General features: G+C 40.9%; 1 protein-coding gene across 1 annotated transcript in view; it reads right to left on the bottom strand.

Moving 5' to 3' along the window:
- SHCBP1 (SHC binding and spindle associated 1) overlaps positions 1 to 26,690 on the bottom strand; it is a 59,781-nt gene that overhangs the window by 17,149 nt on the left and 15,942 nt on the right. Inside the window, 5 exon segments of the mRNA XM_030204391.1 lie at positions 5,969 to 6,089; positions 12,875 to 13,052; positions 13,592 to 13,825; positions 24,237 to 24,329; positions 26,418 to 26,626. Coding sequence (XP_030060251.1) covers positions 5,969 to 6,089; positions 12,875 to 13,052; positions 13,592 to 13,825; positions 24,237 to 24,329; positions 26,418 to 26,626 — 835 coding nt within the window.

Genomic DNA, 26,690 nt, shown 5'->3' with positions numbered 1-26,690 from the left:
AAATCGACAGTGCCAAGCCCCTCCGTGAAAAACTGCATTGGCTGCCAATCAAAGACTGTAGTACTTTCAAAATCTGCACCCTGGCCCACAAAATTATCTATGGCCAAGTCCCAGGATATATGACAGAACCTATAGACCTACCACTCAGAAACATAACCAGATCATCTCGAACATACCTAAACCTCCACTATCAAAACTGCAAAAAAATTAAATACAAAACAACCTATGCGTCCAGCTTCTCCTACACAAGCACACAATTATGGAACACAGTGCCAAAAGTTGTGAAGACAACCTACGACCACCTAAACTTCAGGAAATCATTAAAGACCTACCTGTTCAAAAAGGCATACCCCGCCGACCCAACATAAATGCCTGCATTCTGCAACACAACATAACCAAAGCTTGTACTGGACACTAAATAATCTTTCCTCTCCTTGATTCCCATTGTAACTGAAACATATGTTCCTTACTCAACCATAATACCACCTGTATTTGTTTCTTTACCGGACTGGCGAATGCCTCTACGGTACTATGTAAGCGACATTGAGTCTGCAAATAGGTGGGAAAATGTGAGAGACAAATATAACAAATAAATAAATTCATATTTAATAGCGCTAGACACATGATTAGCATTATAATAAGGAGGCAGCAAAATACAAGTTAGTCTCTTCCTAACAGTGACTGCTACCCCCTCCCTGCAATAGAATGTCACAGCTTATTTACACAGACAGAAAAAGCCACAGCTCTGCAGTAACTTAAGTATGTCTTTGATCAGCAGCTGGAGACAGCTATTCTATCTAAAAGCCTTCTCTTACAGCTCTTTTCTGAATAAAATAAGGCACTACCTTAGAGATGTTTCCCTTCAACATGTGTTGAATACATATGCATTTAGAAACTCATAAAAAATATATAGGAGAGAAAACAAAATTACACACAAAACAAAATTAGGGAGAAATATGGCACTGAACAGCAGGAAATTCAACTGACAGTCTTATTTTCATCAAGAGACTTTGCCATGTCTTGTCAAAATGCAGCTTAAGCACTTTGAGAACAGCTGTGGGAGCCCCAAAATGAAATCCAGTCTATTACATTAATCATGTCCGTCTTTATTGCCAGCTTCAATTTGTTTGGGAAACAGTTAACAGGTGTCTGTAAGCAAGATGAGACAAAGGCTGGGAATGTATTACTCCAATACTTTAGCCATAAAATAGTACAGTCCAGTACAAATTATTACTGTAGTGAAAGTAACATAGTAAGTGATGGCAGATAAAGACCTGTATAGTCCATCCAGTCTGCCCAACAGTCACATTCATTCTCAATTCTAGATTAAATCAGTAATGAACATGATATTATATACTTGATCATGATCTTTCTTTGTTTCTGGGACACAGACCCGTAGAAGTCCGCCTGGCTGTGTCCTTGTGTTCCAACTACTGGAGCTGCCGTCAAACCCTATTCGAATCCATTTTGTCATTTGCGGGACATAGACCATAAAAAGTCTGCCCAGTACTGTCCTTATGTTACAAATTACTGGAGTTTCTGTCGAAGCTCTCTCCAGCCCATCCTAAACCAGATTGCTATTTGTGGCACTCAGACCATACAAGCCAACTCATCACCAGCCTTTGTTGAAACATCCAGAGTTGTCATCTAAGCACTACTTGATATGCAAACACATATGCAACCCTTTAAGTTTTATTTTTATTTATATCATTCATTTTCTAATTAGAGATCTGCTGTGTTCACCCCCACGCCATTTTGAATTGCGCCACAGTCTTTCTTCAGTACCTCTCTAAGGAGGGCATTCCAGGCATCAACCACCCTTCTCCATAAAAAATAATTTTCTGACATTACTTCTAAGTCTACAACCCCGCAACATCAATTCATGTCAGGCGCAAATAATGACAAATAACCTAAGCACTCAGTTTTAGAGATCCGGGATACAGTGAAGAGATGCATTGATTGTGTGGCTCTAGGAGGCGTGGACAATGCCCATGTTCCCCTCATGGCGTTTACTGGCTTTCGTTCCCCTCTTCCGGCATGGCGCCTGTTTTCAAAAAAGGAAACGCGCTTTTTCAGGGCCTCACCTCCGAAGCGCTGATGCGCCCAGCCCATCCCAACGAGATCATGCGATTTAAAAAAAAAAAAAAAAATATATATATATATCCCCCCCCCCCCCCCCCCCCCCCGCATCCACTTCGCTGGGGGAACACAGAACGAGCGCTGTGTTAATATAATGGTATCCCCTCCCCGGCCTCAGTAGGAGAGCCGCTTAAATGAATGGGCATTTCCCTCAGCAGCCTTATGGGGTGGATAAAAAGGATAGCGGCCATCTTGGTCAGTCAAGATATGGCATGTGTGGAAGCCATATTGGTAGGATAGAAATAGCGGCCATCTTGGTCAGTCAAGATATGGCATGTGTGGAAGCCATATTGGTAGGATAGAAATAGCGGCCATCTTGGTCAGTCAAGAAGGGGCATGTTAGGTGGCCATCTTGGTTGGGTATACATGGCAGCCATTTTGGTCTGCCAAAAAACAGGGGAAGTTACCAGGAAGTCGGGGACAGGAACGGGGACTTTATTATGGGTCTGGCACAACGTAGCCACGGTTCAGAGAGTAAACATATAGCTACCATCCAGTTGGTCAAGGGGTAAATAAAAAAAAATAAAAAAAAAGTGAACGTTCATATGCTGTAGTGGTATTAACTTAAGGATATTAAAAAAAAAATTGAAATGTTATGTCGCTGATATAGTACTAATGTATTATCTTTTATGTTATCTAGATCTTCCTGTCTCTCGACTCTATTATATCCCACTCACCCGTGCAGAATGGAAGCGGCAACGAGCACTGATATCGATGGAGCGTGCCACTTACCCGAACGCACAATGGAGGAAGGACACGGCGTACCCCACATAATGTTGGACATAGCTGTGACAAACGCTGAAGACATGGTAAAACAATGTGACAAGGCAGTAGCTAAAGCCAGGATGTTACACTGCACATCAAAGGGTTTAACGAGCAAAAAGGGAAGTTATAATTCCCCTATACAGGGAACTATTGAGGCCTCACTTTGGAGTACTGTGTTCAGTTTTGGAGGCTGTTTTTCACTAAGGACAGAGATCCAAAATGGTAGAGAGGTCTCCTCCGAAGACATGAGAATAAACTGGGGGTGTTAAATAGGTATACCCTATAGGAGAGGAGCAACAGAGGGAATATGAGACAGACCTTTAAATACTTGACAGGAAATTCTGAAAAAATAAGCCTTTTCCAAATGACGTTCTAGAACTATTTATTTATTAGGATTTATTTATAACTAGAGAACATGATACGAAACTACAGAGTGGTAGAGTCAAAAAGCATCAGTAAATGTTTTTCCCCCCCACAGAAAGTGTAGTGGATGCCTGGAATGCCCTCCCCAAAGGGGTGGTGGAAGCAAAAACAGTGCAGGAATTCAAAAGGAGTGGGTTATACACAGTGGATCCCTAAAAGGCAAGATAATGTAAACCAAGAACCGAGGTCCTTCAACTATAAAAGGACTTTTGGACTATTTTCATGGGGAAAGTAACTTGTGCTGCATGGCAGATACAACCCTACAATCTTCCAGGACAGACCTCATAGGCCATGCTGGTCTCTCTACACCATTTACTATATTACTAGATACATTTGCTTCATTACTTTAATGCTCTTCTTAGCCCTCATAATCTGTCTCCATGGCACCAGCCCTTCAAAACTCCTGACATTCTAATCCTTGTTTGTAGTTAACAAGTACTCCCCCCCCCCCCCCCCCAAGAATATGGCTTTTTCCAAGGAATTTACAATTGAAGATAGAACATAAGAGTTGCTATACTGGGTCAGACCAATGGTCCATCTAGTCCAGCATCCTGTTTCCATCAGTGGCCAAGACAAGTCACAAGTACCTGGCAGAAACCCAAATAGTAGCAACATTCCATGCTACCAATCCCAGGCAAACAGTGGCTTCCTCCATGTCCATCTCAATAGCAAACTATAGACTTCTCCAAACCTTTTTTTATACCCAGATACGCTAACCGCTGTTACCATATCCTCCAGCAACGAGTTTCAGAGCTCAACTATTCACTGAGTAAAAAATATTTCCTCCTATTTATTTTAAAAGTATTTCCATGTAACTTCATAAGTGTCCCCTAGTCTTTCTACTTTTTGAAAGCGTAAAAACTGGATTCACTTCTACTCATTCTATACCACTCAGTATTTTGTAGACCTCGGCTGTCTCTTTGCCAAGGAAAAGCCCTAACCTCTTCAGCCTTTCCTCATATGAGAGGAGTTTCATCCCCTTTTATCATTTTGTTTGCTCTTCTTTGAATCTTTTCTAATTGGCAGTCAGAACTGAATGCAATACTCAAGCTGAGCTCACACCATGGAGCGATACAGAGGCATTATAGTATTCTTTTGGTCTTATTTACCATCCCTTTCCTAATAATTCCTAGCATGCCGCTTGCTTTTTTGGCCACCACCACACACTAGGCAGAAGATTTCAGCATAATGTCTACAATGACACCTAGATCTTTTTCTCAAGTGCTGACCCCCCCAAGGTGGACCCTAGCATCGAGTAACTATGATTTGGATTATTCTTCCCGATGTGCATCACTTTACATTTGTCTAAATTTCATCTAGCCCAGGGGTTCACAACCTTTTTTTCAGTTGGGACACACCTGACAGATGATGCTCACACATGTGACACTGCATACATGGCCCTCACGGATCTTTAGTCCAATACAGTTTCTTACAAAATATAACCTGCAGCCACTAAAACCCTACCTCACCCCCAACATAGATGCAGATCAGAACTGGCACATTTTCTCCATGGAAGTTACCATACTATAACCTGCTTAGTTGCAGGTAATATAAAAATGTGGAAAATAAATAAACTTGGAAATACAAAAAAAAAAAAAAAAAATCTCATGTCATTTGAGTAATAGCCACTATTTAACATGGTTGAGTACAGTTTATATAGAGAGAAAATGTTTATCATTCAATCACAGTTATGCACAATTATAGAATTTTATAGACTGTTAAAAAGGGACCAACGAAGATTTTTGGTGTTGGTACAGGAAAATATTATTCCAAGTTGCCTACCTTCTACTTGTCAACAAAAATAAGTTTAGTAGTTGAGAGAATTGAATGATTTCAGTAATACCAACAAATCTATCCACTATCAGGAACATTGTGAAATACAAAACCTGAAAAAAAATCCTAACTCAAAAATACATGTAGCAAACCTACCATACAACAGTAGTACTAATCCCTACAATTCAAACAACATAAACCCTACCTAAGAAAAGGCCGCACTACAAATATTACACAGGGTCCTAGAACACTAATACACTTAATACTGGTAAAACAGAACAAGTGAGACTGCTACAGAGGTCAACATAGAACGTACATGCAAACCCTCATCAAATACAGAACAAGGGATCAGAAATTAGAAATAGAAATGTAGACAAAAATTGCACTAGGAACCCAAAGACGTTATACTAGGTATGTACCACAACAAAGGAGAAATAAAAACAGAAATGCACTTCCTCTTATATTGAAGAGAATACAAAGACATCTGTGATACAAAGCTAACATATTCCAACTAATAAATTAAAAGTTTAAATCACTTTTTCTACCTTTATTGTCCGGGCATTTTTATTTTTCCAAGAACGCTGGTACCAATTTTTTCTGTTTTGAGTTAAGGAGGGCTCTGCTCTCTTCAAATACATATATCAACACTACTTACAGAGAAATTAAAAATGTGCAGAAAATAAAGTTTTAAAAGGGGGGACATGTAGGAGGAAATCTAGTATGTAAAGCACTGGTAAAGGTCCAGTGATCCAATACCTACAATCCAGCCTCCACTCTGGCATTCCCAGCTCCCTCACCAATAGGAATCATTAGGGTACAAAAAGGAAACTTCTAAGAGCCTTTTTTGCAGTTTCTCTCAATCTCTTACCTTCCAGCTCTATGGAGTCAGTAATGCTGAAGTAGCCTGCTACAGAATAGTGACCAGGGCAAACAATGACAATATCACCTTCAAAGCAAGAATTCACAGCTGTGAGCGCATCATTGTGGAACTGAAGAAGAAAAAAAAAAAAAACACATATAATCCCCAATTGCTCCTGCTTTCTCTATCATGTCATTTTTTGGTTAATTATTCTCAAAGTCAGTCGGCACTGTTGGGTCAAGCGAGCAGGTTAGAAAAATTCTGTTCTCTTAAGGTACAAAAATAACTGTATAGGTTTTCTTTCTTGGTTGCTAGTGAATAGAGTCTGCACAAACACAAAGAATTACAAAGCAGCGTTTGTAAAAATGGCTTCCAACTTAGTTCAATGTTGCTGTGACCTCTCTTTCTATAAATGGAGGTGACAGGTTTTATTGGCATCTGCAAATTTCAGCAGTAGCCATTAGACTGATGAAGCCCACCCTAATGACCCATCAGCGGGGCTTTAGATCTCACACAATCATCTGTTTTATGAAATGCAGTGCTCCAGGCAGCATTCAATCATCTCCAAGTTCTCAGCCATGACCCAGACCATCAATAAACAGTGTTCTATACCACCATTAGAAAGCAATACAGGGTCAATTCTGAAATAAACATGAAACCAGACTCTGGCAAATTGGTTGAAATATATCTGTCTTCTATAAAAAGGTGAAATTTCCGTCACCTCTGCTTTCATGAAGCAAGAAACTCTACCTTACTTTGTTACCTGTAGTCTAAACCAGCTAATACCTCAGATCAGAGCTTCTCACTCAAGGCAATGATGAACAAAAAACCCTAACCATGTCCAGATCTGATATGGACCTGGAGGAAAATAAGCTAATTTGTGCTATTAAGTTGAGAATCAGACAGGTATATTGTGATTATACATTCATTCATTCTATATATTTTTTTTTTTTAAAAGTCTGAAATATTTTAAAGTTTAGCTTACCCTCTAAAAAGCCTAGACTGAATCCAGTTTACAAGATATGTAATACTAGTTTCTCTCTTAAATAGCAATTCTTCCAAGACAAAACTTTCTTCTTTAAAACTATTTTTAACAAGCAACAACATCAAAGTTGTTGTTGTTGTTTTTTTTTTTTTTAATTTCGATTATTAGAAAAAGTAACAAAGAAGTACAATTATTTCATGTATAAGTGTGAAAATTCAAATAAAAACAAAAACAGATCAAATAATGGCTGTGGCCCATCTCCACTCCTGGTACCAATTCCACTGTCACCAGGTTGATCAATCTACAGAGGGCGGTCTTGACCGTGACACTCGAGAGGGGATATGAATGGGGACTCTATAAAGATATCTGAAACTGGCTCTGCAAACTCAAGGGCGAAAATAAGCTGTCATCTCCAACACACACATGGTAAAACAAGCTGAGCCTGTAACCCACCCTTAGCTCCAAGGGGCACCGGGGTTGGAGAAGGACGTCTCTCTCGTTCTGCTTGCTCTATGAAACTAGAGGTGCACCCACTGTCAATCTTTTAAAAGGCGGAAGCGGTCCCAAGCCCTCAAGCAGAGGATCGAGGAAGGGCTCTTTATCAATTCTCTAGTAACCATTGCAGCTTCATCTGGCCCAAAGCCTTCCTTTGAGGATTCAATTGAAATCAATTCTTGTATACCATTAATATCCCCTTTCCAGGGTTCAGTTAGGTATACAATCTAGGTCAGACAAAAGCAGACAGTGTTAACGTGAGATATGAGAAAATTAGATATCATTGATGTAATGTATGAGATCAAAAATATTATGACAGGACAGTGGGTGGTACAAGGAGATAGAAATCATATTCATTATGAAGCAGGGGTTTTTTGGAAGAGAAAGGTTTTTAGCCTCTGCCTTAAGCTAAGGTAGCTATTTTCTGTTCTGATTGCAATAAGTAAGAATGTTCCATATTTTAACTCCAAGTATGGGGAACAGAGAGCTGTGAATCTTCGATATCGAGATGTCTTTTGAAACGGTGACGCTAGCATCAGTTGTTCTTTCAGTATGTTAGACTGGACCAGACATAGCGAAGCAGTCTTAGCAGTTCAGAGGTGAAACCCTGTAGCATTTGAAAAACTAAACAAGCAGCTTTGAACCTGAGTCTTTCTGCTATGGGAAGGTAGTGCAGTTTGTTGAGATGAGTTGAAACACTGGTATATCTATTTAATCTGTATATTAGTCTAGCATCTGTATTCTGTATGATTTGCAGTTTTTTCTGATATTGACACAATGCCAAGAAATAGGCCGTACAGTAATCCAAGTGAAGATGCATACACTTCCCAGCAACTCAGCCGCAACCATATTTCAGCAACCACTACAGAAGCCCACTGTCCACAAGCAGATGCAGACCAGATAAGAAATGATATGTCAGGAAGGCCGCACAAGACTCCAAACGCTCCACCTCCTCAGATTCCAGCGGCTGCTGAATCTACAAGAGCAGGGAGGTTGAATAACCAATACAAACATAGGCCTGAGCCCTCAATGCCACTGAAATGGTCTGCTTAAGCAGCTGCTCCACCTTCCTATCATTGGCATCCTTAAGCACAGCACAACCTTCTTCAGGGATGGTTGTCTCTTGGTTAGCAGTCACCATGGCATCTTCATCTGGTAAACTGAATAACTTCTCCAGTTCCTCCTTAGGTAAGGGCAGAGCCTTCCCAGGAGCCTTGTGCCCTTCAGAATGCCCTCTAGGGCTTCCCTCTGATAAGACTGTCTGGGAGAGGGCTCTATGAAGGAAGGCGGCCTTTGGGGGCTTTTGCAAATCCACCAGAATAAGATTGCCATCTGACGTGTCCTGCTGGACAGCAGCTGAAATTTACAAGAATGAGGCCACCGAGTCAACAAAATCACTCCGTTCTTCTTTCTTGAAGAGACTAACCACCAGTATCAGTGCCTCTTGGGCAGATTCCTCAAGGGAGGGACCTCCCTGCATTTTTGCCTTCTGGGCAAATTTGGGCTGTCCCGGGCTGTGATACCTTTGTTTTTCTTTGAAAAAGAAAAAAAATACTTTATTCCCCTGGTCAAAGGCAAAGGGAAAAAGTGAATCATAAGGAGCCCACCCACCTCCCTTTTTCTTCTTTTAAACTCTGCCTAAGGAACCAGGGGTGGGGTGGGGTGGGGTGGGATCAGAGGGCGAGGAAAATCAGCAGCTTGCAAATTCCAAATCTTTCCCACTAGTAGTGGTGCACAGGGCCTACAACCAGCTAGGCTACCTGAGCCAAAGTCTACAGACTAAGAGAGAACACAAGGATCCAGAACCCCTGGCTTAACTGGGGTAATGTCTGTGGACCGAACCTCAAGAGCTAAAACCCTTCAGACCTAACCACAAGGAATGCAGGTCATGGACTGTGCCCAAGGATTTCGGCCTGTCTCCTGAGTCTTATTACACCAGCCCACTCACCATCTGCTACAAGTAGACAGATGCTACAAGTAGACAGATACTAAGAATTCCAACCTACACCAGCCCTTACACCGGAAATGTCACTGAATAGATCAGTTTCTCTAACTCCATCTACTGGTCAGGAAGGGACACAACCCATTCATGTGGACTGGTCTAGAACAGGTGTTCTCACTCCAATCCTCAGGACACACCTAGCAAGTCAGGTTTTCAGGATACCCACAATGAACATGCATGAGATAGATCTGCATACAATAGAGACAGTGCATGCAAATTTATCTCATGCATATTCATTACGGATATCTCAAAAACCAGACTGGTTTGAGAACCCCTGGTCTAGAAGGATGAAAAGGAAGTGTATATGCACACACATTCTTTTTCTCCTAACAGGAATTCTGAAAGAATTCATTTTCTGTAATTTCTTTTTTTCACAGGTCTCTGCATTCAGAGGACTATAATTACTCCTGAGGTAAGTCTAAACTGAATGTTAGGTTTCCTTTGTTATGAATTCTTCCTCTTACTTGCATGTGGTACATTCTTCTGTCTTCCTGGCAAGTTGAAATTCTGAACACAACCTACTAACCTTACTTCATCAAAATAAATTGGAAAGGAAAAGCTTCTTTCGCTAAAAGCTGGTTCCCTCTTCCACAAGATAGTTAGCCAGAATTTTTTCTCTAAAAGATGTGTGTCCCAACGTTCAACAGTTTTTTTTTTATTCATTCATTTGAGTCAGGTTCTAATTCTCCATTAAATTAAACGTGATGTCTTGATAAACTCTTGTATCAGTAGTAAATGCTGTTGTTATGATTTACTGACCAAAACGTACATCCATTTCAAAGATATAGATATATATTTACTAAAGCAGTCAAAGTACCGCTGGTAGAACTGTACTTCCTCCTTGTATATAATACTTTGGCTAAAATTCCACAAAATTTGGTTCTTAGTACGGGGGAGAAATTGAATTTTGAGAAATCGTTTAGAGTGTTGGAATTCATCTTGGATGCACAGTTAATATTAAAAAAAAAAACAACAAGTAATTTAAGTAAAAGAATATTTTTTTAAACTAGAGCAATACGCTTTTTATTCCCAACTCAATATAGAATGTTGGTACAGACAGTGATTCTGCCACAGTTGGCTTATTATAACTCCCTGTATGCAGGGATGAATCAGATCTATGTGAAGAGACTCCCAATGTTGCAGATCTGTGCAGCACGATTAATCTTTAGTTAAAAAAAAAAAAAAAAAAGAGGAACGATCATGTGACACCATTACTAGGCAGTTGCATTGTTTGCCGGTAACTAACTGCCAGAATATATTTTAAGTTGATTTGCTTGGGTTTTTCTTTTAAACAGATGTCCATTAGATCATATTTCTTTGATTTCTTATCCAAAATTTATCACGATCTAAACGTGGAGTGGAGGAGTAGCCTAGTGGTTAGTGCAGCGGACTCTGAACCTGGGGAACTGGGTTCAATTCCCACTGCAGCTCCTTGTGACTCTGGGCAAGTCATTTAACCCTCCATTGTCCCAGGTACAAATAAGTACCTGTATATAATATGTAAACCGCTTTGAATGTAGTTGGAAAAAACCACAGAAAGGCGGTATATAAGTCCTATTCCCTTTCCCTAAATATTACACATTAGATTTCACGTTCCTAGCAGTAAATAGGATTCAATTTAAATGTTATTTTGATTCTACATTTGGCTATTTATCAACTAAATTGTAGAATTCACTTTCTTTACACCATCGTGCAATAATGGATTACACACTATTTAGGAAAGCTTTAAAAACAGACCTATTTCAGCAGTCATTTAATGTCTGAATCTGAATTTTATATAAGAAAATTCTGTAACCCACTTAGAATACTAAAGGATATTAGCGGGCTATAAATGAAGGGAATAGAATATGTAAATTAGCTCAGCATTTCCTAGGCCCTTTCTGTTTGGGGCTCAGTCAAGGGCTGCAATACATGGTATAAGGAGCCATGAGAAAAAAAATGTTTCTGATTCGATTATGTGACCCCAGTATTACAAACTTGAACATTGGTTTCCAATGGAATACCGAATTATCTATAATATTTTGATATTGATTTATAAGATCCTTCATTCAGTTTCTCCTTTATTTGTCTTGTCTTTCAGCCTTATAATCCAGCAAGAGCCCTGCACTCAAAGTACAAGTCCAAAATGCAACAAAAGCACCAAAATGAATATACCAGTATAGACCCTATACTGGTACATTGATTTTGACTAATAAAGGAACTTGTCCCGTTTTTGAAGGCTCCTGGTGCTTTTGTTGCATTTTAGTGTAGTTGGTCCAACATTGTGGAATGTGCTCCCTGTCACTACAGTACAGAGGGCACTTTTTCTAAGTTTAAAGTAAAGGTGAAGACACTTATCTCGCTTGGCTTTTCATATATGAATTGGGCCTTTACATGGTGCAGACTGCTTGGACATCGAGGTCTACTGGAACATAAACACATGGCAATGTATGGGTGCTCTGTTTCCTTTTCTCTGTATAATGTAATTTCTTTTAGATATATTTTATTGTATGTAATCCTAAACATTGAAGTTTTAAGTGCTTTCCTGTGACCTCATTGTCTGCTGACATACAGCTCTACGCTTTGCAGTAGATTAGCATATGTTATCTGTAGAGGGGCCCAAAGGAATTAAATGAGTCCTGTAGCAGATAATATGAGCTAATCTTAAGTAAAAGACCTCCTTAATTTGCCATGCCTTTTCACTAGTAGTTCCAAGGCAAGTCACAATACCCAAATATAGCAATTTTCTTATCCCCAGAGGGCTTATAATTTAAGGGCCAGATAGATTTGCTGGGGCACATTAAAGGGATTTAATGCACATTATTTAATCCAGGCTTTATTATTGTCAATGAGGTCTATTTACTAAGAAACTATTAGACTCACATTAAGGATCTAATTTACAGATGTGCATTAACTTAAACCCCAAGCAATGAAAGGTGACTTGCCCAAGGTCACAAAGAGCACCCGTAGAATATGAACTGACGCTTCCCTGATTCTCAGTCTGCTACTCTAAACACATCAGATTACATAGAAAATAAAAGACCAGACTATTATCCCTGCCTCTCTTTTGAGATCCTCTGTGCTTGTACCATACTGCTTTCTTGAATTCAGGCACAGTCTTCGTCTCCACAAACTCCACTGGGAAGGCAGTTACATGCATCCATCACCTTTTCATAAAGAATATTTTCTTAGATTACGCCTGAGTCTATCCCTTACCTTCATCCTATTCCCTTTTATTCCAGAACCACTGGAAGCTCCAATAAGATTGAAAGTAGTCAAGATAGATCAGTCATGACCCTTCCCCAACTCCAGAGGAAAAAAAAATCTAATTACTCACCAGGGCCAAGTTAAATTTAACTAATAAGAAATACAATTCAAAAAGTTAAGAGAATATTCTGGGTACACAGAACCAGTCCAGCAGCAGGCAAGACAAAGCCCTCTTTCCTCACCATACCTGTATTTCCAGTTCTTGGTTACAGGACTCTGGGTACAGCCTGTCCCTCGTTAAGGACTGCAGCAGGCTCACAGTCATAGACGTAGACACCACATGAATAACTTTTCCACCCTTTGGACGAAGTCCTTTAGCTCTGGTAGGCTGCAAGCCAGCATGCTTCTGGTAGCCAAATACATACCTTTAAAGAAAAAAATGTTATATGTAGAGTGCTAGGCTAGACGGTATATTTGGTTAGTATTTCATAATTACTTTAATTCAATAAAATACACTTTACTAGGTCATACTTAAGAGTTTCAGCTATGTTTGACAGCCCAGAAAATCTAATTATATATTTAAACAAATATTTTCACTGGCCTCAAGATGTTTAAGGGTAATCTCATAGTTCGGGTACACAGAAAAATATTGTAAAGCACTGAACTGGTTCAACTGTATTCCTTGCAGATTGAACTCTCTTTTATTAGATCGGTATGTCTAACATGGTGGGCAGGTTAAAAAAAAACAAACAAAAAAAAAAAAACTCACATTAGTCCAATAGATGGTCCTACCACCAGCAAAGGATCTAGTTTTTGGTACTACAATTGGGTGAACTGTGACTTGGTTAACTGACTCTCAGTTCACATCTGAGCAGGGATGAAAATGTGCAAGTTCCAAGACTTCTTGTAAACCTGGGTTTTGGCAGCTTAAATAGCCCCACTTCTTAGTACATGACTGCAGTACCTGAGCAAAGGATTCTCAATGAGCGTCAGTTTCCGCTTCAGCTTTTCCATCTGTTCGTACATCTTCATCACCTCCGCCATAGAGACATTATCAGACTCGGACTCCGAGTCGCTGACGGTGATGCTGTTCCGCAGGTCTGTAAACCTCTTGTAGACTTCTTCACACTGGGAGAGCAGGCTTCGATATTCAGAAACCATTCCAGATGGGACACGACCTTCCAGAATGTCATAATGACTGCAAGCAAAACAAGATGCAGCGTAACTGGCTACCCTTCGGGCTGAGCAAACTGTCTGCCGTTCCCATGCGCTAAATTCATCTCTCTAATTGTGATTAGCTGCAGAGAAACATTACTTCCAAAATTATTTCCTGTTCAATGTGCAAAAAACTTTCACCGGACCATGGGAAAACACCTCTTGTGGCAGCCAGGTCCTCAAATTCCATGCATCCCAATCCAGGAATATTCATATGCACATAGTTAATTTCAGCAGAACTTGATGAACCTTCTAAACTATTCCCTAATTCTGTTCCAAAGAGTTAACCTATTCCTCCACCCATTCTCGACTTGCAGAATAGATAAGTTAATGCAGCTGCCACGTTGGGATGAAAATGTGTAAGTTTCAGGGCAGACAACAGTTACGTTATAGATAATAATCCATTTCTAACTAATCTGAACGTTCTCCTCCCTTCAGTATGCGAGTGCAGGAAGAGATGAAGATGATGTCAGGATATATATGTAAACTGCATTATTGAAAGTATGGTGTGAGAGTGAAACAAGTCTGCTTTTTCCTGTGTCAAGTGGGGCTCCTGAGGAAGGAAAACGAAACAAGGCTTTGTAGAGCACAGCTATAACAGTGACATATGGATCACATAAGTGTGCTTATTTACTGCATTCTTAAAGTTTATAGTACTTTCAGACTTGCGTCTATTTTTGAGCGATTCTCTTTGAATGCTGACGAGCTTTAATGTGTGTATGTGTGTTCTTTCACGTTATTTATTTTGGTACATTTGCATGGGGAGTACCTTTGATGGTGTGAGCTTTAATTTGTATGGGGGGAGGGGGAGTCACCTGCCTTTATTAAGGTTGCATTGTTTCCCATTATTGACAGGTTAAACCTATATAATGTATAATCTTCCCTGAAATTCCTTCTTTAAAATAAGGGAGGTGAAAGGGTTTCTGAGGACTTGCATCACTAAATTTAAATGTAATCAATATAATTTTAGTTGTAGTATTGGTATTCATACATTGGAGTTCATCACCATTTTTAGGGTTACCTTTTTGCTTTGGTGTGCTTTCTGTACTGTACAAAGAGGGCAGTGGGGTGAGGGTAACATGTTTGCTGTGAAATGAAAGAGACCAATAGTATTTCCACCGTCCATTTATTAAGCCACTCTTGCATTTGTTTCAAAAGTAATCATTTTTATTTCAAATGTCATATGTTCTTGTGTAGTAAATGAAAATAAAAGCAATAAAAGAAAAAATGCACTTAATTTATCATGAGAGGGTTGACACAAACCTTTGATGGGGCCACACAGCAGACATATAAATTACATATTGAGTTTTCCTATTCTAGCATTGCTCCTGAATTAAATCCTAATGTATATCCTTATATCTAACACAACAAAGGGGGAAACTGATACTGATATGGCTAAATTTATATTTGCGTAATTATAAAAATAGATAAAAAATATTACAGGGCAAGTCTCGACAAATCCCAGGCACCACCTCACCATGGCACCTAGAATTTGTGCCCTGATGCCCAGGATTTCTTGCCCCCGAATTTTCTTTTTTTCTGTGCTGTCACTGAAAATATGCTCCTTCCTTCGCAGCTGTGATTCAATTCATTAAAGCTTGAGCCGTGCAGTGCAGGAAGTTCACGCAGTTGTCCAGGACTTGAAACCGAGAGACCACGTCACGCACAGTGCAGCTCAAGCTTCAGTGTGCCGAACCACCCATCAGGAAAGTTGGAAACATGCCTTCCTTCTGCATCTAGCATTAGGTGGTAGGTTTGGGGAGAAAATATGAGATACAGACTGGGCAGGTCCTATATATGAGAGACAGAGAAAGAACAAACTCGGTGAAGGCTGGGGGATATCTATCTATATATGAATGACAGACAAACTGTAGACAGGGTGAAGGTCGAGACCCATGCCATGGTGATAAGTGAAGCAAAGAAGTAATTGCCTCTTTATTTAACCTATCAAGTGGGTGATGCAGATCTGCAGTGGTACCTTAAGGGACAAGTGTACTAAACTTTCAGACAGGGAAATGGTAAAATAGACTTAGTAAATCATTTTCTAAAGGAGCAACTGCAATTTGGGTGGAATTGCCCCCTCCCCCATTCAAACTTCACTACGGACAATATTGGGTGTGGGGAAGAGGAAAAATGAAAGAGGTTTCTGTCATTGGCTCTTAGTTCAGTGAAAATTTGTCAAGGTCATTCTAGGGCCAAGGTAATAAAAAGAAACTAAAGGGTCCTTTTACAAAGGCGTGCTGAAAAATGGCTTGCGGTAGTGTAGGTGCAGGTTTTGGGTGCGCGCCCATCCATTTTTTAGCGCACCTGTAAAAAAGGCCTTTTTTAAAATTTTTTGACTAAAATGGATGCGAGGCAAAATGAAAATTGCCGCATGTCCATTTTGGGTCTGAGTCCTTACCATCAGCCATTGATCTAGACTCATGCGGTAACCAGGCGGTAATGACCTACGCGCGCCAAATGCCACTTGGCGCGCGTGTCCGTTACGTGCACTCAAAAATAAAAAACAATTTCGGACGTGCACCAAAAAAATGAAATTACCGCAAGAGCCACGTGATAGTTGGCCGGTAACTCCATTTTGGCACACACACTTACGCAGCTTAGTAAAAGGGCCCCTAAGAGGGTCTTTCACAAAGACACGGTAGTGTTTCTAGCACGCACTAATAATTAGCATGTGCTAAACACTAGAGATTCCCATAGGAATATATGGGAATCTCTAGCATTTAGTGCATGCTTATTTTTAGCGCACCCATTAAAAAGCCCATTAAATAATAAGTTCCTGTGCCTGGACAAAAAATAGTACAAACCCTAAAAACAGTTCACTGCAGCTATGCACAGGAAACTTTCCTACAGATCACAAAAGATGGTGTTTAAAGGAACAGAGCAGAAATAACTACAGCTGATATACCAGGCGAGTCAGATCAGCTTCTGATCTCTAAAATATTTTTCTTTTTCTGTGTCTTATTCTTTCCTCCTTGTTCCTTTCTGCTTCCCTGGCCAACCCAAGCAGTGGAAGAGCTGAGTCAGGAATTGAACTGAATCCAGATCTTTTGCATGGCAGCTAACAGCAATACTAGTGATCCAATAGGCTAAACCTCTCAATTATGTTTTATGTCTTATTCGTGTTCCACAGGCTTCCCTTTAATCATCTCTGCAGAGCATGGGGGCAGGATGCAGCCAAGGGCACATCACATCGTGTGGACTAGCTTTTCAAAAAGCATGTGTAGTGCTAGGCATGGTATTGTTTCTACAAAATTATCGGTGCCATGCAGTAGGCCCTTCGAAAGAATAGACTACATGGGTTTTTCCTTGCACTGAATTTTGGAACCACATGCGTGTGTCAGGCATTTTAAAAAAATCTACAGGGGGGGAAAAAAACCCTGCATGTCTGCTTTACCTTGAGGCTTTCATCTACTGCAATTTCTGACAGGGGAAGATAAATTTGATGGGGAAACGTAGCATAAGAATTTTCCACCAAAAGCACCAGGAACTTTGCCCAGTTCTTATATTTAGATTGGAGGGACAGGCCAACTCTTTACACGTTTCTCCTTCCATAAGTTACAGGAAAATACATCCTTGAACAAAGGATGTCCAGCATCAAAAAATTGTGCAAACTGTCTTGTGAGCTTTTGTGCCCGGCTCATGCATGAAATGCAAATCTGGCCCTTTGTATTAAAATAGCAGAGAATGCTGTAAAACTCTGCATGTGTGTGGCGTGCACGCAAAATATTTAGCACTTAAAACATTTTCAAGACGTTTCTGAGCAGACCCTGATATATCTATTCTCCCTAAAACCTGCACAGCAAAATGCTCACATTCTCCATGGTTTCCCAGGTTTGGCAACTTGATGAAATTACTTGGCGGCTACTGTATCCCTTTGACATTCATGTACACCTCATTTCCTGACACAAATCAGGTTTTGATAGAAAGTACTGCTTACATATTTATTCTATTCTCTTTTTTTTTTTTTTTTATTTGTGATGTTAATGTGTTCTCTCTTAATGCATACACTGTTAATTTTTTTTTTCAGTTCAAAAACCTACACAGTAGTCTACTGTTTGCCCTTGGCAATATTCAGCTTCATTGGTGATGGAGTTTATCACCACAATTGCGAAACCCTCTTGCCACCTTCAGCTGCACTGTTGACTGGTGCTGGTGGTGTAGAGGGTAGAGAATAGAGACATATATGCACACAAACAGGACAAATACCTTGTATCACTCACACACAGAAAGATTTCAGGATGAAAAAAAAAAAACTGCAAAATAGGTTGGCAAAGAGCCCATAGAACCAATGTGCTTCAAAATACCACGACAAAGATTCAGGAATATCTGAGATGCAAGAGAACCGTCCACTTGGGCACTGCAGTCCTGAATATTTCAGGATTAAAAAAAAAAAACCAGGAACAAGGACCTGTCAGGGTGTCACACAGCACTGATGCGTCACCTGTCAAAAATGTGACATGGCTCCAGTGTAAAACCATTTTTAAAATATCTTAGCAAGTGAAGCTTCTTACATTAATATAGTTTTCCATCCTTGCGATTCATAGGATAAAAAGGTGGTAATATTTAAAACAGAAACATTTGCTTTAACTTGTCCAGGAGTGCTATGCACTTAAAATGAACAGCATGTGTCTTTTTGAAACTCCTTTATCCAGGTTTATACCTTAACAGCAACAGCATTTTAAAGCCTGGGATCTGTAACTGGCTTTAGAGTGCCATCTAGTGACATTCTAAGGTGAAAACAGTAAAAGAAGCAGAATACAGAACTAAGGGGCCCTTTTACTAAGGCACGTAAGCGCCTACACAAGCCCAACACGCACCAAAATGGAGTTACCGCACAACTAACATGTCCTTTGTGGTAATTTCATTTTTGGTGCGTGTCCACTACGCACTAAAAATATTATTTTCTGGCGCACGTAGGTCATTACCGCATTAGTCTTTACCGCTAGGTCAATGGCCAGCAGTAAGTTCTCAGACCCAAAATGGACGCACGGCAATTTTGATTTTGCCACATGTCCATTTTCGGCAAAAATAAGAAAAAGGGCTTTTTTTTTTACAGGCGCGCTGAAAAATGGATTGGTGCACGCCCAAAACCCACAAGCCATTTTTCAGCACACCCCTAGCAGATTAACAAATTATTTGGATTTAGCTCACACATTTTTGTTGGCAACTCAAGGAAAGCTACAGTCCAGTACCATAGATATTTCCCCGTCACCACAAGCCCTATAAAAGTTTACACACAATATGGATGGAGGGTGAAGTGACTTGCACAAGATCAAAAGAAGTGGCTTCCCTAGTTCTCAGTGCTCTAACTACTGGGCTACTCCATTCCTTATTGCCCACTGGCCTACCACTGCCTTCTTTCCAGCTCCCTTCATCCTTGTTTGCTGGAGGGACTTGCTTTCAATCACTGGCACTTTATGGAGTACAAACAGCTAAGTGACACCAGCAACAAGACAGAAGCAACAGCAGTAGCAATTAATCGAGCAGCAATGGAGGCGGGAAGGATGAAAGAGAAAATACTGAAAATGAAAGAGTGGGGAGAAAGAAAGCAAACTCTATGGCTACTGTAACTGCGGGCAAGTAATGTTAGGCGTGTTAATACCATGTTTTGCACCTATCTCAGTTGATAACACCCTCATCCTCCCCGTCTCATCTGCCCGCAACCTCGGAGTCATCTTTGACTCCTCTCTCTCCTTCTCTGCGCATATCCAGCAGATAGCCAAGACCTGTCGCTTCTTCCTCTTTAACATCAGCAAAATTCGCCCTTTCCTGTCTGAACACACCACCCGAACTCTCGTCCACGCTCTCATTACCTCTCGCCTGGACTACTACAACTTACTCCTCACCGGCCTCCCACTTAGCCATCTATCCCCCCTTCAGTCTGTTCAGAACTCTGCTGCACGTCTCAAATTCCGCCAGAACCGATATACTCATATCACCCCTCTCCTCAGGTCACTTCACTGGCTTCCGATCAGATACCGCATTCAATTCAAGCTTCTCCTTCTTACCTACAAATGCACTCAGTCTGCTGCCCCTCACTATCTTTCTACCCTCATCTCCCCTTACGTTCCCGCCCGTAACCTCCGTTCACAGGATAAATCCCTCCTCTCAGTACCCTTCTCCATCACCGCCAACTCCAGGCTCCGCTCATTCTGCCTCGCCTCACCCTATGCTTGGAACAACCTTTCTGAGCCCTTACGCCAAGCCCCCTCCCTGCCCGTCTTCAAGTCTTTGCTTAAAGCCCACCTCTTCAATGCTGGGTTCGGCACCTAACCCTTACCGTTCAGTGAATCCAGACTGCCCCAATTTGACTGCCCCTATCGGACCGACCGTTCACTTGTCTATTAGATTGTAAGCTCTTTGAGCAGGGACTGTCTCTCTTTGTTAAATTGTACAGCGCTGCGTAACCCTAGTAGCGCTCTAGAAATGTTAAGTAGTAGTAGTATGTATCTATCTTATATACAGAATGCTAGCCACAAATTGATATCATTGAGGGGTCCTTTTATAAAGCCGCAGTAAAAAGTGGCCTGCGGTAATGTGGGCTCGTCTTTTGGGCATGCGCTGGGCCACTTTTTACCACAGCTAGGGAAAAAAGCCATTAAAAAAAAAATGGTCCAGGAAATGGGTGTGTGCAAGAATTAAAACTAGTACATGTCTATTTACAGCTTGAGGACTTAGCGGTAAAGGCTCATGTGCTACCTGCGCGCTGTCATGCTACCGATTTCCACCGGGAACGCCCCCTGTGGAAGAAAATAGAAAACTATTTTCTACCGTGAGATTCGGCGCACGCCAAATTTGGAATTACCGTTGGGTGCACGCACTATCCCAGCAGTAGTGCTGATTTGACGCGCGTTTGCCCTCCCGTGGCTTTGTAAAAGGGCCCCTTAGCGTCCCTGCCAGAAAATGTATATAGGACGATTTCCCTATGAGGACAGGATAAAAAGGTTAGGGATCTTCAGCTTGGAGAAGAGACGGCTGAGGGAAGATATGAGAGCAATCTATAAAGGGGAAGGGACGACTTCCCTATGAGGAAAGGCTAAAGCAGCTAGGGCTCTTCAGCTTGGAGAAAAGGCGGCTGAGGGGTGATATGATAGAGATCTATAAAATAATGAGTTGAGTTGAACGGGTAGATGTGAAGCGTCTGTTCACGCTTTCCATAAATACTAGGCCTAGGGGGCATGCGATGAAGCTACAATATAGTAAATTTAAAATGAATCTGAGAAACTTTTTCTTCACTCAACGTGTAATTAAACTCTGGAATTCATTGCCAGAGAATGTGGTAAAGGCGGTTAGCTTAGCTGAGGTTAAAAAAAAGGTTTGTGCGGCTTCCTAAAGGAAAAGTCCATAGACCGTTATTAAATGGACTTGGGGAAAAATCCACTATTTCTGGGATAAGCAGTATAAAATGTTTTGTACATTTTGGGGATCTTGCCAGGTATTTGTGACCTGGATTGGCCACTGTTGGAAACAGGATGCTGGGCTCGATGGACCTTTGGTCTTTCCCAGTATGGCAATACTTAAGTACTTATGTAAAATACTGAGTGGAGTGGAATGGGTAGATATGAATTGCTTCTTTACTTTTTCCAAAAATACTAGGACTAGGGGGCACACAATGAAGCTACAAAGTAGTACATTTAAAATAGGAGAAAATATTTTTCCACTCAATGTGTAATTGAACTCTGGAATTTGTTGCCAAAGAATGTGGTAAAAGCAGTTAGTAGGGTTTAAAAAAGGTTTTGATAATTTCCTAAACAAAAAGTCCATAAGCTATTATTAAGATGGACTTGGGAAAATCCACTGCTTATTTGTAGGATAATCAGCACAAAATCAGTATTACTCTTTTGGGATCTTGCTAGGTACTTGAATCTGGATTGGTCACTGTTGAAACAGGATACTAGGTTTGATGGACCTCTGGTCTGTCCCAATATGGCAATGCTTATGTTATTTATACCCCACATTTTCCCACCTTTTTGCAGGCTCAATGTGGCTTACAGAGTATAGATATGATAACGTCGTTACATGATTTAAAAAACAGTCGATCATAAGCGGAGGTGGGAGGGTTTAGATGGAGAGGTGTTAGGTGAGGCCGTGTGAGAGGTGTTTTTTGGTGTACTTGGGTGGTTTAAGGAATGTTTTGTTTCATTGAGGGTGACTTTTGTAGGCTTTGTTGAAGAGATGTTTCTTCAAAGCTTTGCGAAAGCTGGTTAGATTGGTCATGGCTTTCAGGGCCATGGGCAGTGCGTTCCAAGACTGTGTGCTTTTGTACGCAAAGGTATTAGCATAAGCCTGTTTGTACTTCATTCCTTTGCAGCTGGGGAAGTTCAGATTGAGGAATTTGCGGGCCGATCTTTTGGCATTTCTGGGTGGTAAGTCCACTAGGTTTAACATATAGAGTGGGGCATCTGCGTGAATGATTTTGTGTACAGTTGTGCAGATCTTGAACTCAATTCGTTCCTTGAGCGGGAGCCAGTGCAGTTTCTCTCTTAGGGGTTTTGCACTTTCGTATTTAGGTGTTCCAAAAATGAGTCTGGCTGCGGTGTTCTGGGCTGTTTGGAGTTTTTTGATGGTCTGTTCTTTACAGCCTGCGTACAGAGCGTTGCAGTAATCCAAGTGGCTTATTACTAATGACTGTACTAGGGTGCAGAAGATGTTTCTTGGGAAGAAAGGTTTTATTCTTTTGAGTTTCCACATCGATTGGAACATTTTTTTCGTTGTATTCTTCACGTGGGTGTCGAGAGTGAGGTTTCGATCAATGGTGACTCCAAGAATTTTCAGATTTTCTGAGATAGAAGTGTGCAGTAGGGTGTAGTTATTGTAGGGTAGTTGTTTGTGTTGTATGGGGAGGTGAGAACTAGGCGTTGAGTTTTAATTTGAATGAGTCCGCCCAGGAGTGCATGATCTGGAAGCTCTGGTGGATCTTGTTGGTTATTTCGTTTAAGTCACTTTTGAACGGGATATGGATCGTAACGTCATCGGCATATATGTAGGGGTTAAGGTTTTGATTGGCTAGGAGTTTGGCTAATGGTATCATCATTAGGTTGAAGATCGTTGGTGAGAGGGGGGATCCTTGAGGAACTCCGCATTCCGGTATCCAATGTTATCTTCTAAGATTTAGTTGATACATGAAATGTTACAGCTCCCCCCCTCCCCTTTAGTGGCTCACGACATACAATTTGCTCATACATTTCAAGATCTGTGTTGGCTTGTGACTAAACAAATTTTGCCATCCCTGAGGGTGGTGGTGGGGGAACCATTTAACTCACAAACCAATACTGGATCTTTGAGGTGCAAACTATGACGCCCCAGGGATTGAATGGAATAGTATTTTCTTAATACATGCTTTGTTCATATTGAGAGTATTCTGGCGTTTTCTGCAGAAGCATGAATCCCTGAGACATTCCACTGTTTTCACTTGAAGTATAAGTAATTTTCTCAAGGAACTTGCAGCTTGTTTTCAGTTCTTTTTCTGTTTTGGCATTAACAGTGATTTTGAATAATTTTCATTTAGATTTCTGTTTTAAGTATATGCAAAGCTAGGAGAGAAGATGATCACTTTGTAAGTCAGGTATCGAGCTCTAGTGTGTGTGTTTTCCATTCTTAATTTTTTCTTCCTAATGTGCCTGTGTACTAACAGATAAACTGCTGCATTTTAATTACCCAGCAAATTATAATTTTAAACTAAAGCTGCTGGAATGGCTAGCCCTTTGTTAAATTGAATGCCTCAACATAAAATACGAAGAGAATATTGTGGCTGGGAGAAATAGTCTGTACATTAGGACCCTGAAAAGACATTCTTCCTCCCACTCACTTCAAGGCTTGAGAGAAATTCTTCCTCCCCTCCCCCCCCCCCATCTGTAGTCACCCACAAAATGATCCACTTTGTAAAGAGTGTGTGTGTGTGGGGGGGGGGGGGGGGGCAATACAAATAAATCAGGAGTCACATTAAATGCAGCAGTAATGCCAAATAAGCAGACAAGGTGCTGAAGTATCTAGCTAGTATCCCTACCATATTTTCCACATTCTTTACCGTACCTTTTAAGGTGCTCTAGTGCCTAATGGTTAGAGTAGTGAGGTGAAAGCCAAGGAAGCCAGGGTTCAAATCTCACTGATGCTCTTTGTGATCTTGGGCAAGTCATTTAACCCTTTATTGACTCAGGTACATAACAGACTGCAAGCTCTCTGGGGACAGAAAAATACCTACAGTACCTGAATGTAACTCACCTTGAACTACTGAAAAATGTATGAGCTAATATACAGATAAATAGACACACACACACAGAACACCTATGAGTAAAATTAACCGTGGAGGCTTATAAGTGCAGCTCAACCTTATCTCAACTGGTTCCTATCTTGCCAATTGTTTTTACATTTATAGCGAAAGTTCCACTCACAGTCTTAATCGAGGTTCAACACATCTGACAAAATAATCAAACTCGTCATCATCCTCTTCATCCCAGTTCCTCCAGATGTGCTGGTAGAAAAATCTTTGAAACAAAATAATGAAAATTGTTAAGACATGCTAGGAGGAAAAGCTCAAAGCAGAAACCTCCCAAATTATATAGTAACATAGCAAATAACAGAAAAACAATCGCAACTGAACAGATTGGATGGGGCAGCTTGGATATTCCACTCAGGTTACATGGGATACATCCCCCATTCTCAGTCTGGTCTTATTCAAGAAAAAAATAGCCAGGTTCTATTCACATCAGTGTCCAACAGCCCCTAATACTGTGCTACAGTTCAAGGAGACCCTTCCAGATCTCAGACACCAAAAGAGGTGTCACAGCAAGCAAAGCCTCCAAAATCTTCTCAATTAATCTATCCCATTAAACAAGGTCCAACAGGAAATCATTTCCCTGCTAAATACATTTGAAAATAAGTCAGTTTTCAAATAGACGGTACACATGTTCATCCTGTCTGAATACTGAGCTGCAATGTGCCTAAACAAGTGTCAACCCCTACAGTTTTAAATGATGATGTTAAGTTTGACATGTGCAAACTTTAAAGACTAACAATTAAATGTACATGGATAAATGCCTCTTTTCCGTATGGGCAGAAGTTGTGCATGCTGCAAAAGTACACACACTTTCAGACAGCTAAAACTCCACTTACCTTAGACTGGCTGAGTTATGCAGGTAAGCACCTTCACATGGGTAAAAAAAAACCAGGTTAACATCTGAAAATTAACTCACTCTGGGGCAATTTTATAAAATGACACCTATGTCAAACTGTGCCCTTTTTAAGTTTGTTTGTTTTTTAAAATAAATGTAACACAGGAGTCTATATGCCTTTATAATACAGACTCACACAAATGCCGACACACATATTTACACCTGTTCCAAATTTGCGTGCATACTCATGTATTTAAAGATACAAAGGTTTATAAGGTAAAGGTAAAGGGTCATGAATTTGATATACCACCTTTCTGTGGCTACAATCAAAGCAGTTAACCCATATTACATGCAGGTACTTTCTCTGTCCCTAGAGGGCTCCCAATATAAGGCCTCGGTTTTCTAAGGTGTGCCAGTGTTTTTAGCGCACTCTAAAAACGCTAATGTGTCTCTAGCGCAGCTTAGTAAACAGGGCCCTAAGTTTTGTACCTTGGGCAACAGAGAGTTAAGTGACTTGCCCAGGGTCACAAGGAGCTGCAGTGAGAACTGATCCCAGTTTCCCCAGGTTCTCAGCCCACTATACTATTAGGCTACTCCTCCACTCTGCCCAGCTCTGCACAAGCTGTGCCATCTGGAATGCTTAGGTGCTGCCTGCATAAACGTAGATACCATCTTTTGGTGAACCTAGAATATTCATGTACATATTCCTACGCAGTTCTGAAAGTTTTTTCCCCCATGTTTAAGGCATGTTTTACACCAGGGGTTCTCAACCCACTCCTCACGGCATGTTTTACACCAGGGGTTCTCAACCCACTCCTCAAGGTGCACCCAACCAGTCAGGTTTTCAGACTATCCCACAATAAATATGCGTAAGTTTGCATGCACTACCTCCATTGTATGCAAATCTCTCATGCATATTCATTGTGGGTATCCTGAAAACCTGACTGGCTGGATGTGACCTGAGGACCAGTTTTGAGAACCCCTGCTTTACATGCTTCATAAAGTTACCTCTTCTTGTGTACAGGCTGAGCACAGCCGACTGGTGCATTCTGAAAGGCAGTTTATTTAGTGAACTTTACTATTCATCAATTAGATGTTACTGTTGTCTTTGTCTCACTAGACACCCAAATCTACTAACCTTAGGGCTGTGAAACTCAATTGCTTTGTGGATAAGCTCTGCAGTCACAGAGTCTGTAGTTAATATTTTTCTAATTCAACAATAGGTCAATTTGAGCAGTTTATATCACCTCTGATTATTTTGGAAATGGTTAGCTTTCAAATCATAAGATGATAAAGTATGGAAGAGCCTCCTCTGGTTTTAAGGAGAAAAAAAACACACAACTTTAACCAGAAGTTCCTGCGAGTTTGTGGGCAACTGGAGCAAAGTAGGTTTCCAGTTCCCCACAATGGACTCTGCTCCAGCTGCAAAACCCACGGTTTCAGTTAAACCCTCTCTTGTACCTGATGTGCTCTATAGCCAGCACTGTCTGATCAAACTCTCCCGATTCATCAAAAACCACACTCAGCTCCTGCAGTGGCACCCGCTGCTCCTTAGCCTTCAGTAACTCTCTCAGGCACTCCTCTGTGAAGGCTTGAGTGTGAGACTCGCACAGGAAGGGCTCACTCAGCTTCACCACAGCCTTCAGTGTGCTGTACTCCACATCCACCACCTGGAAGTCAGAGCAGGAATCTGTATGAACCATAAAATATTAGGTCTGGAGAGGACCTCAGGAA

Source organism: Microcaecilia unicolor, chromosome 5 (assembly GCF_901765095.1).
Source record: "Microcaecilia unicolor chromosome 5, aMicUni1.1, whole genome shotgun sequence".
NCBI lineage: Eukaryota > Metazoa > Chordata > Amphibia > Gymnophiona > Siphonopidae > Microcaecilia > Microcaecilia unicolor.
This window is presented reverse-complemented; position numbering and strand designations above follow the sequence as displayed.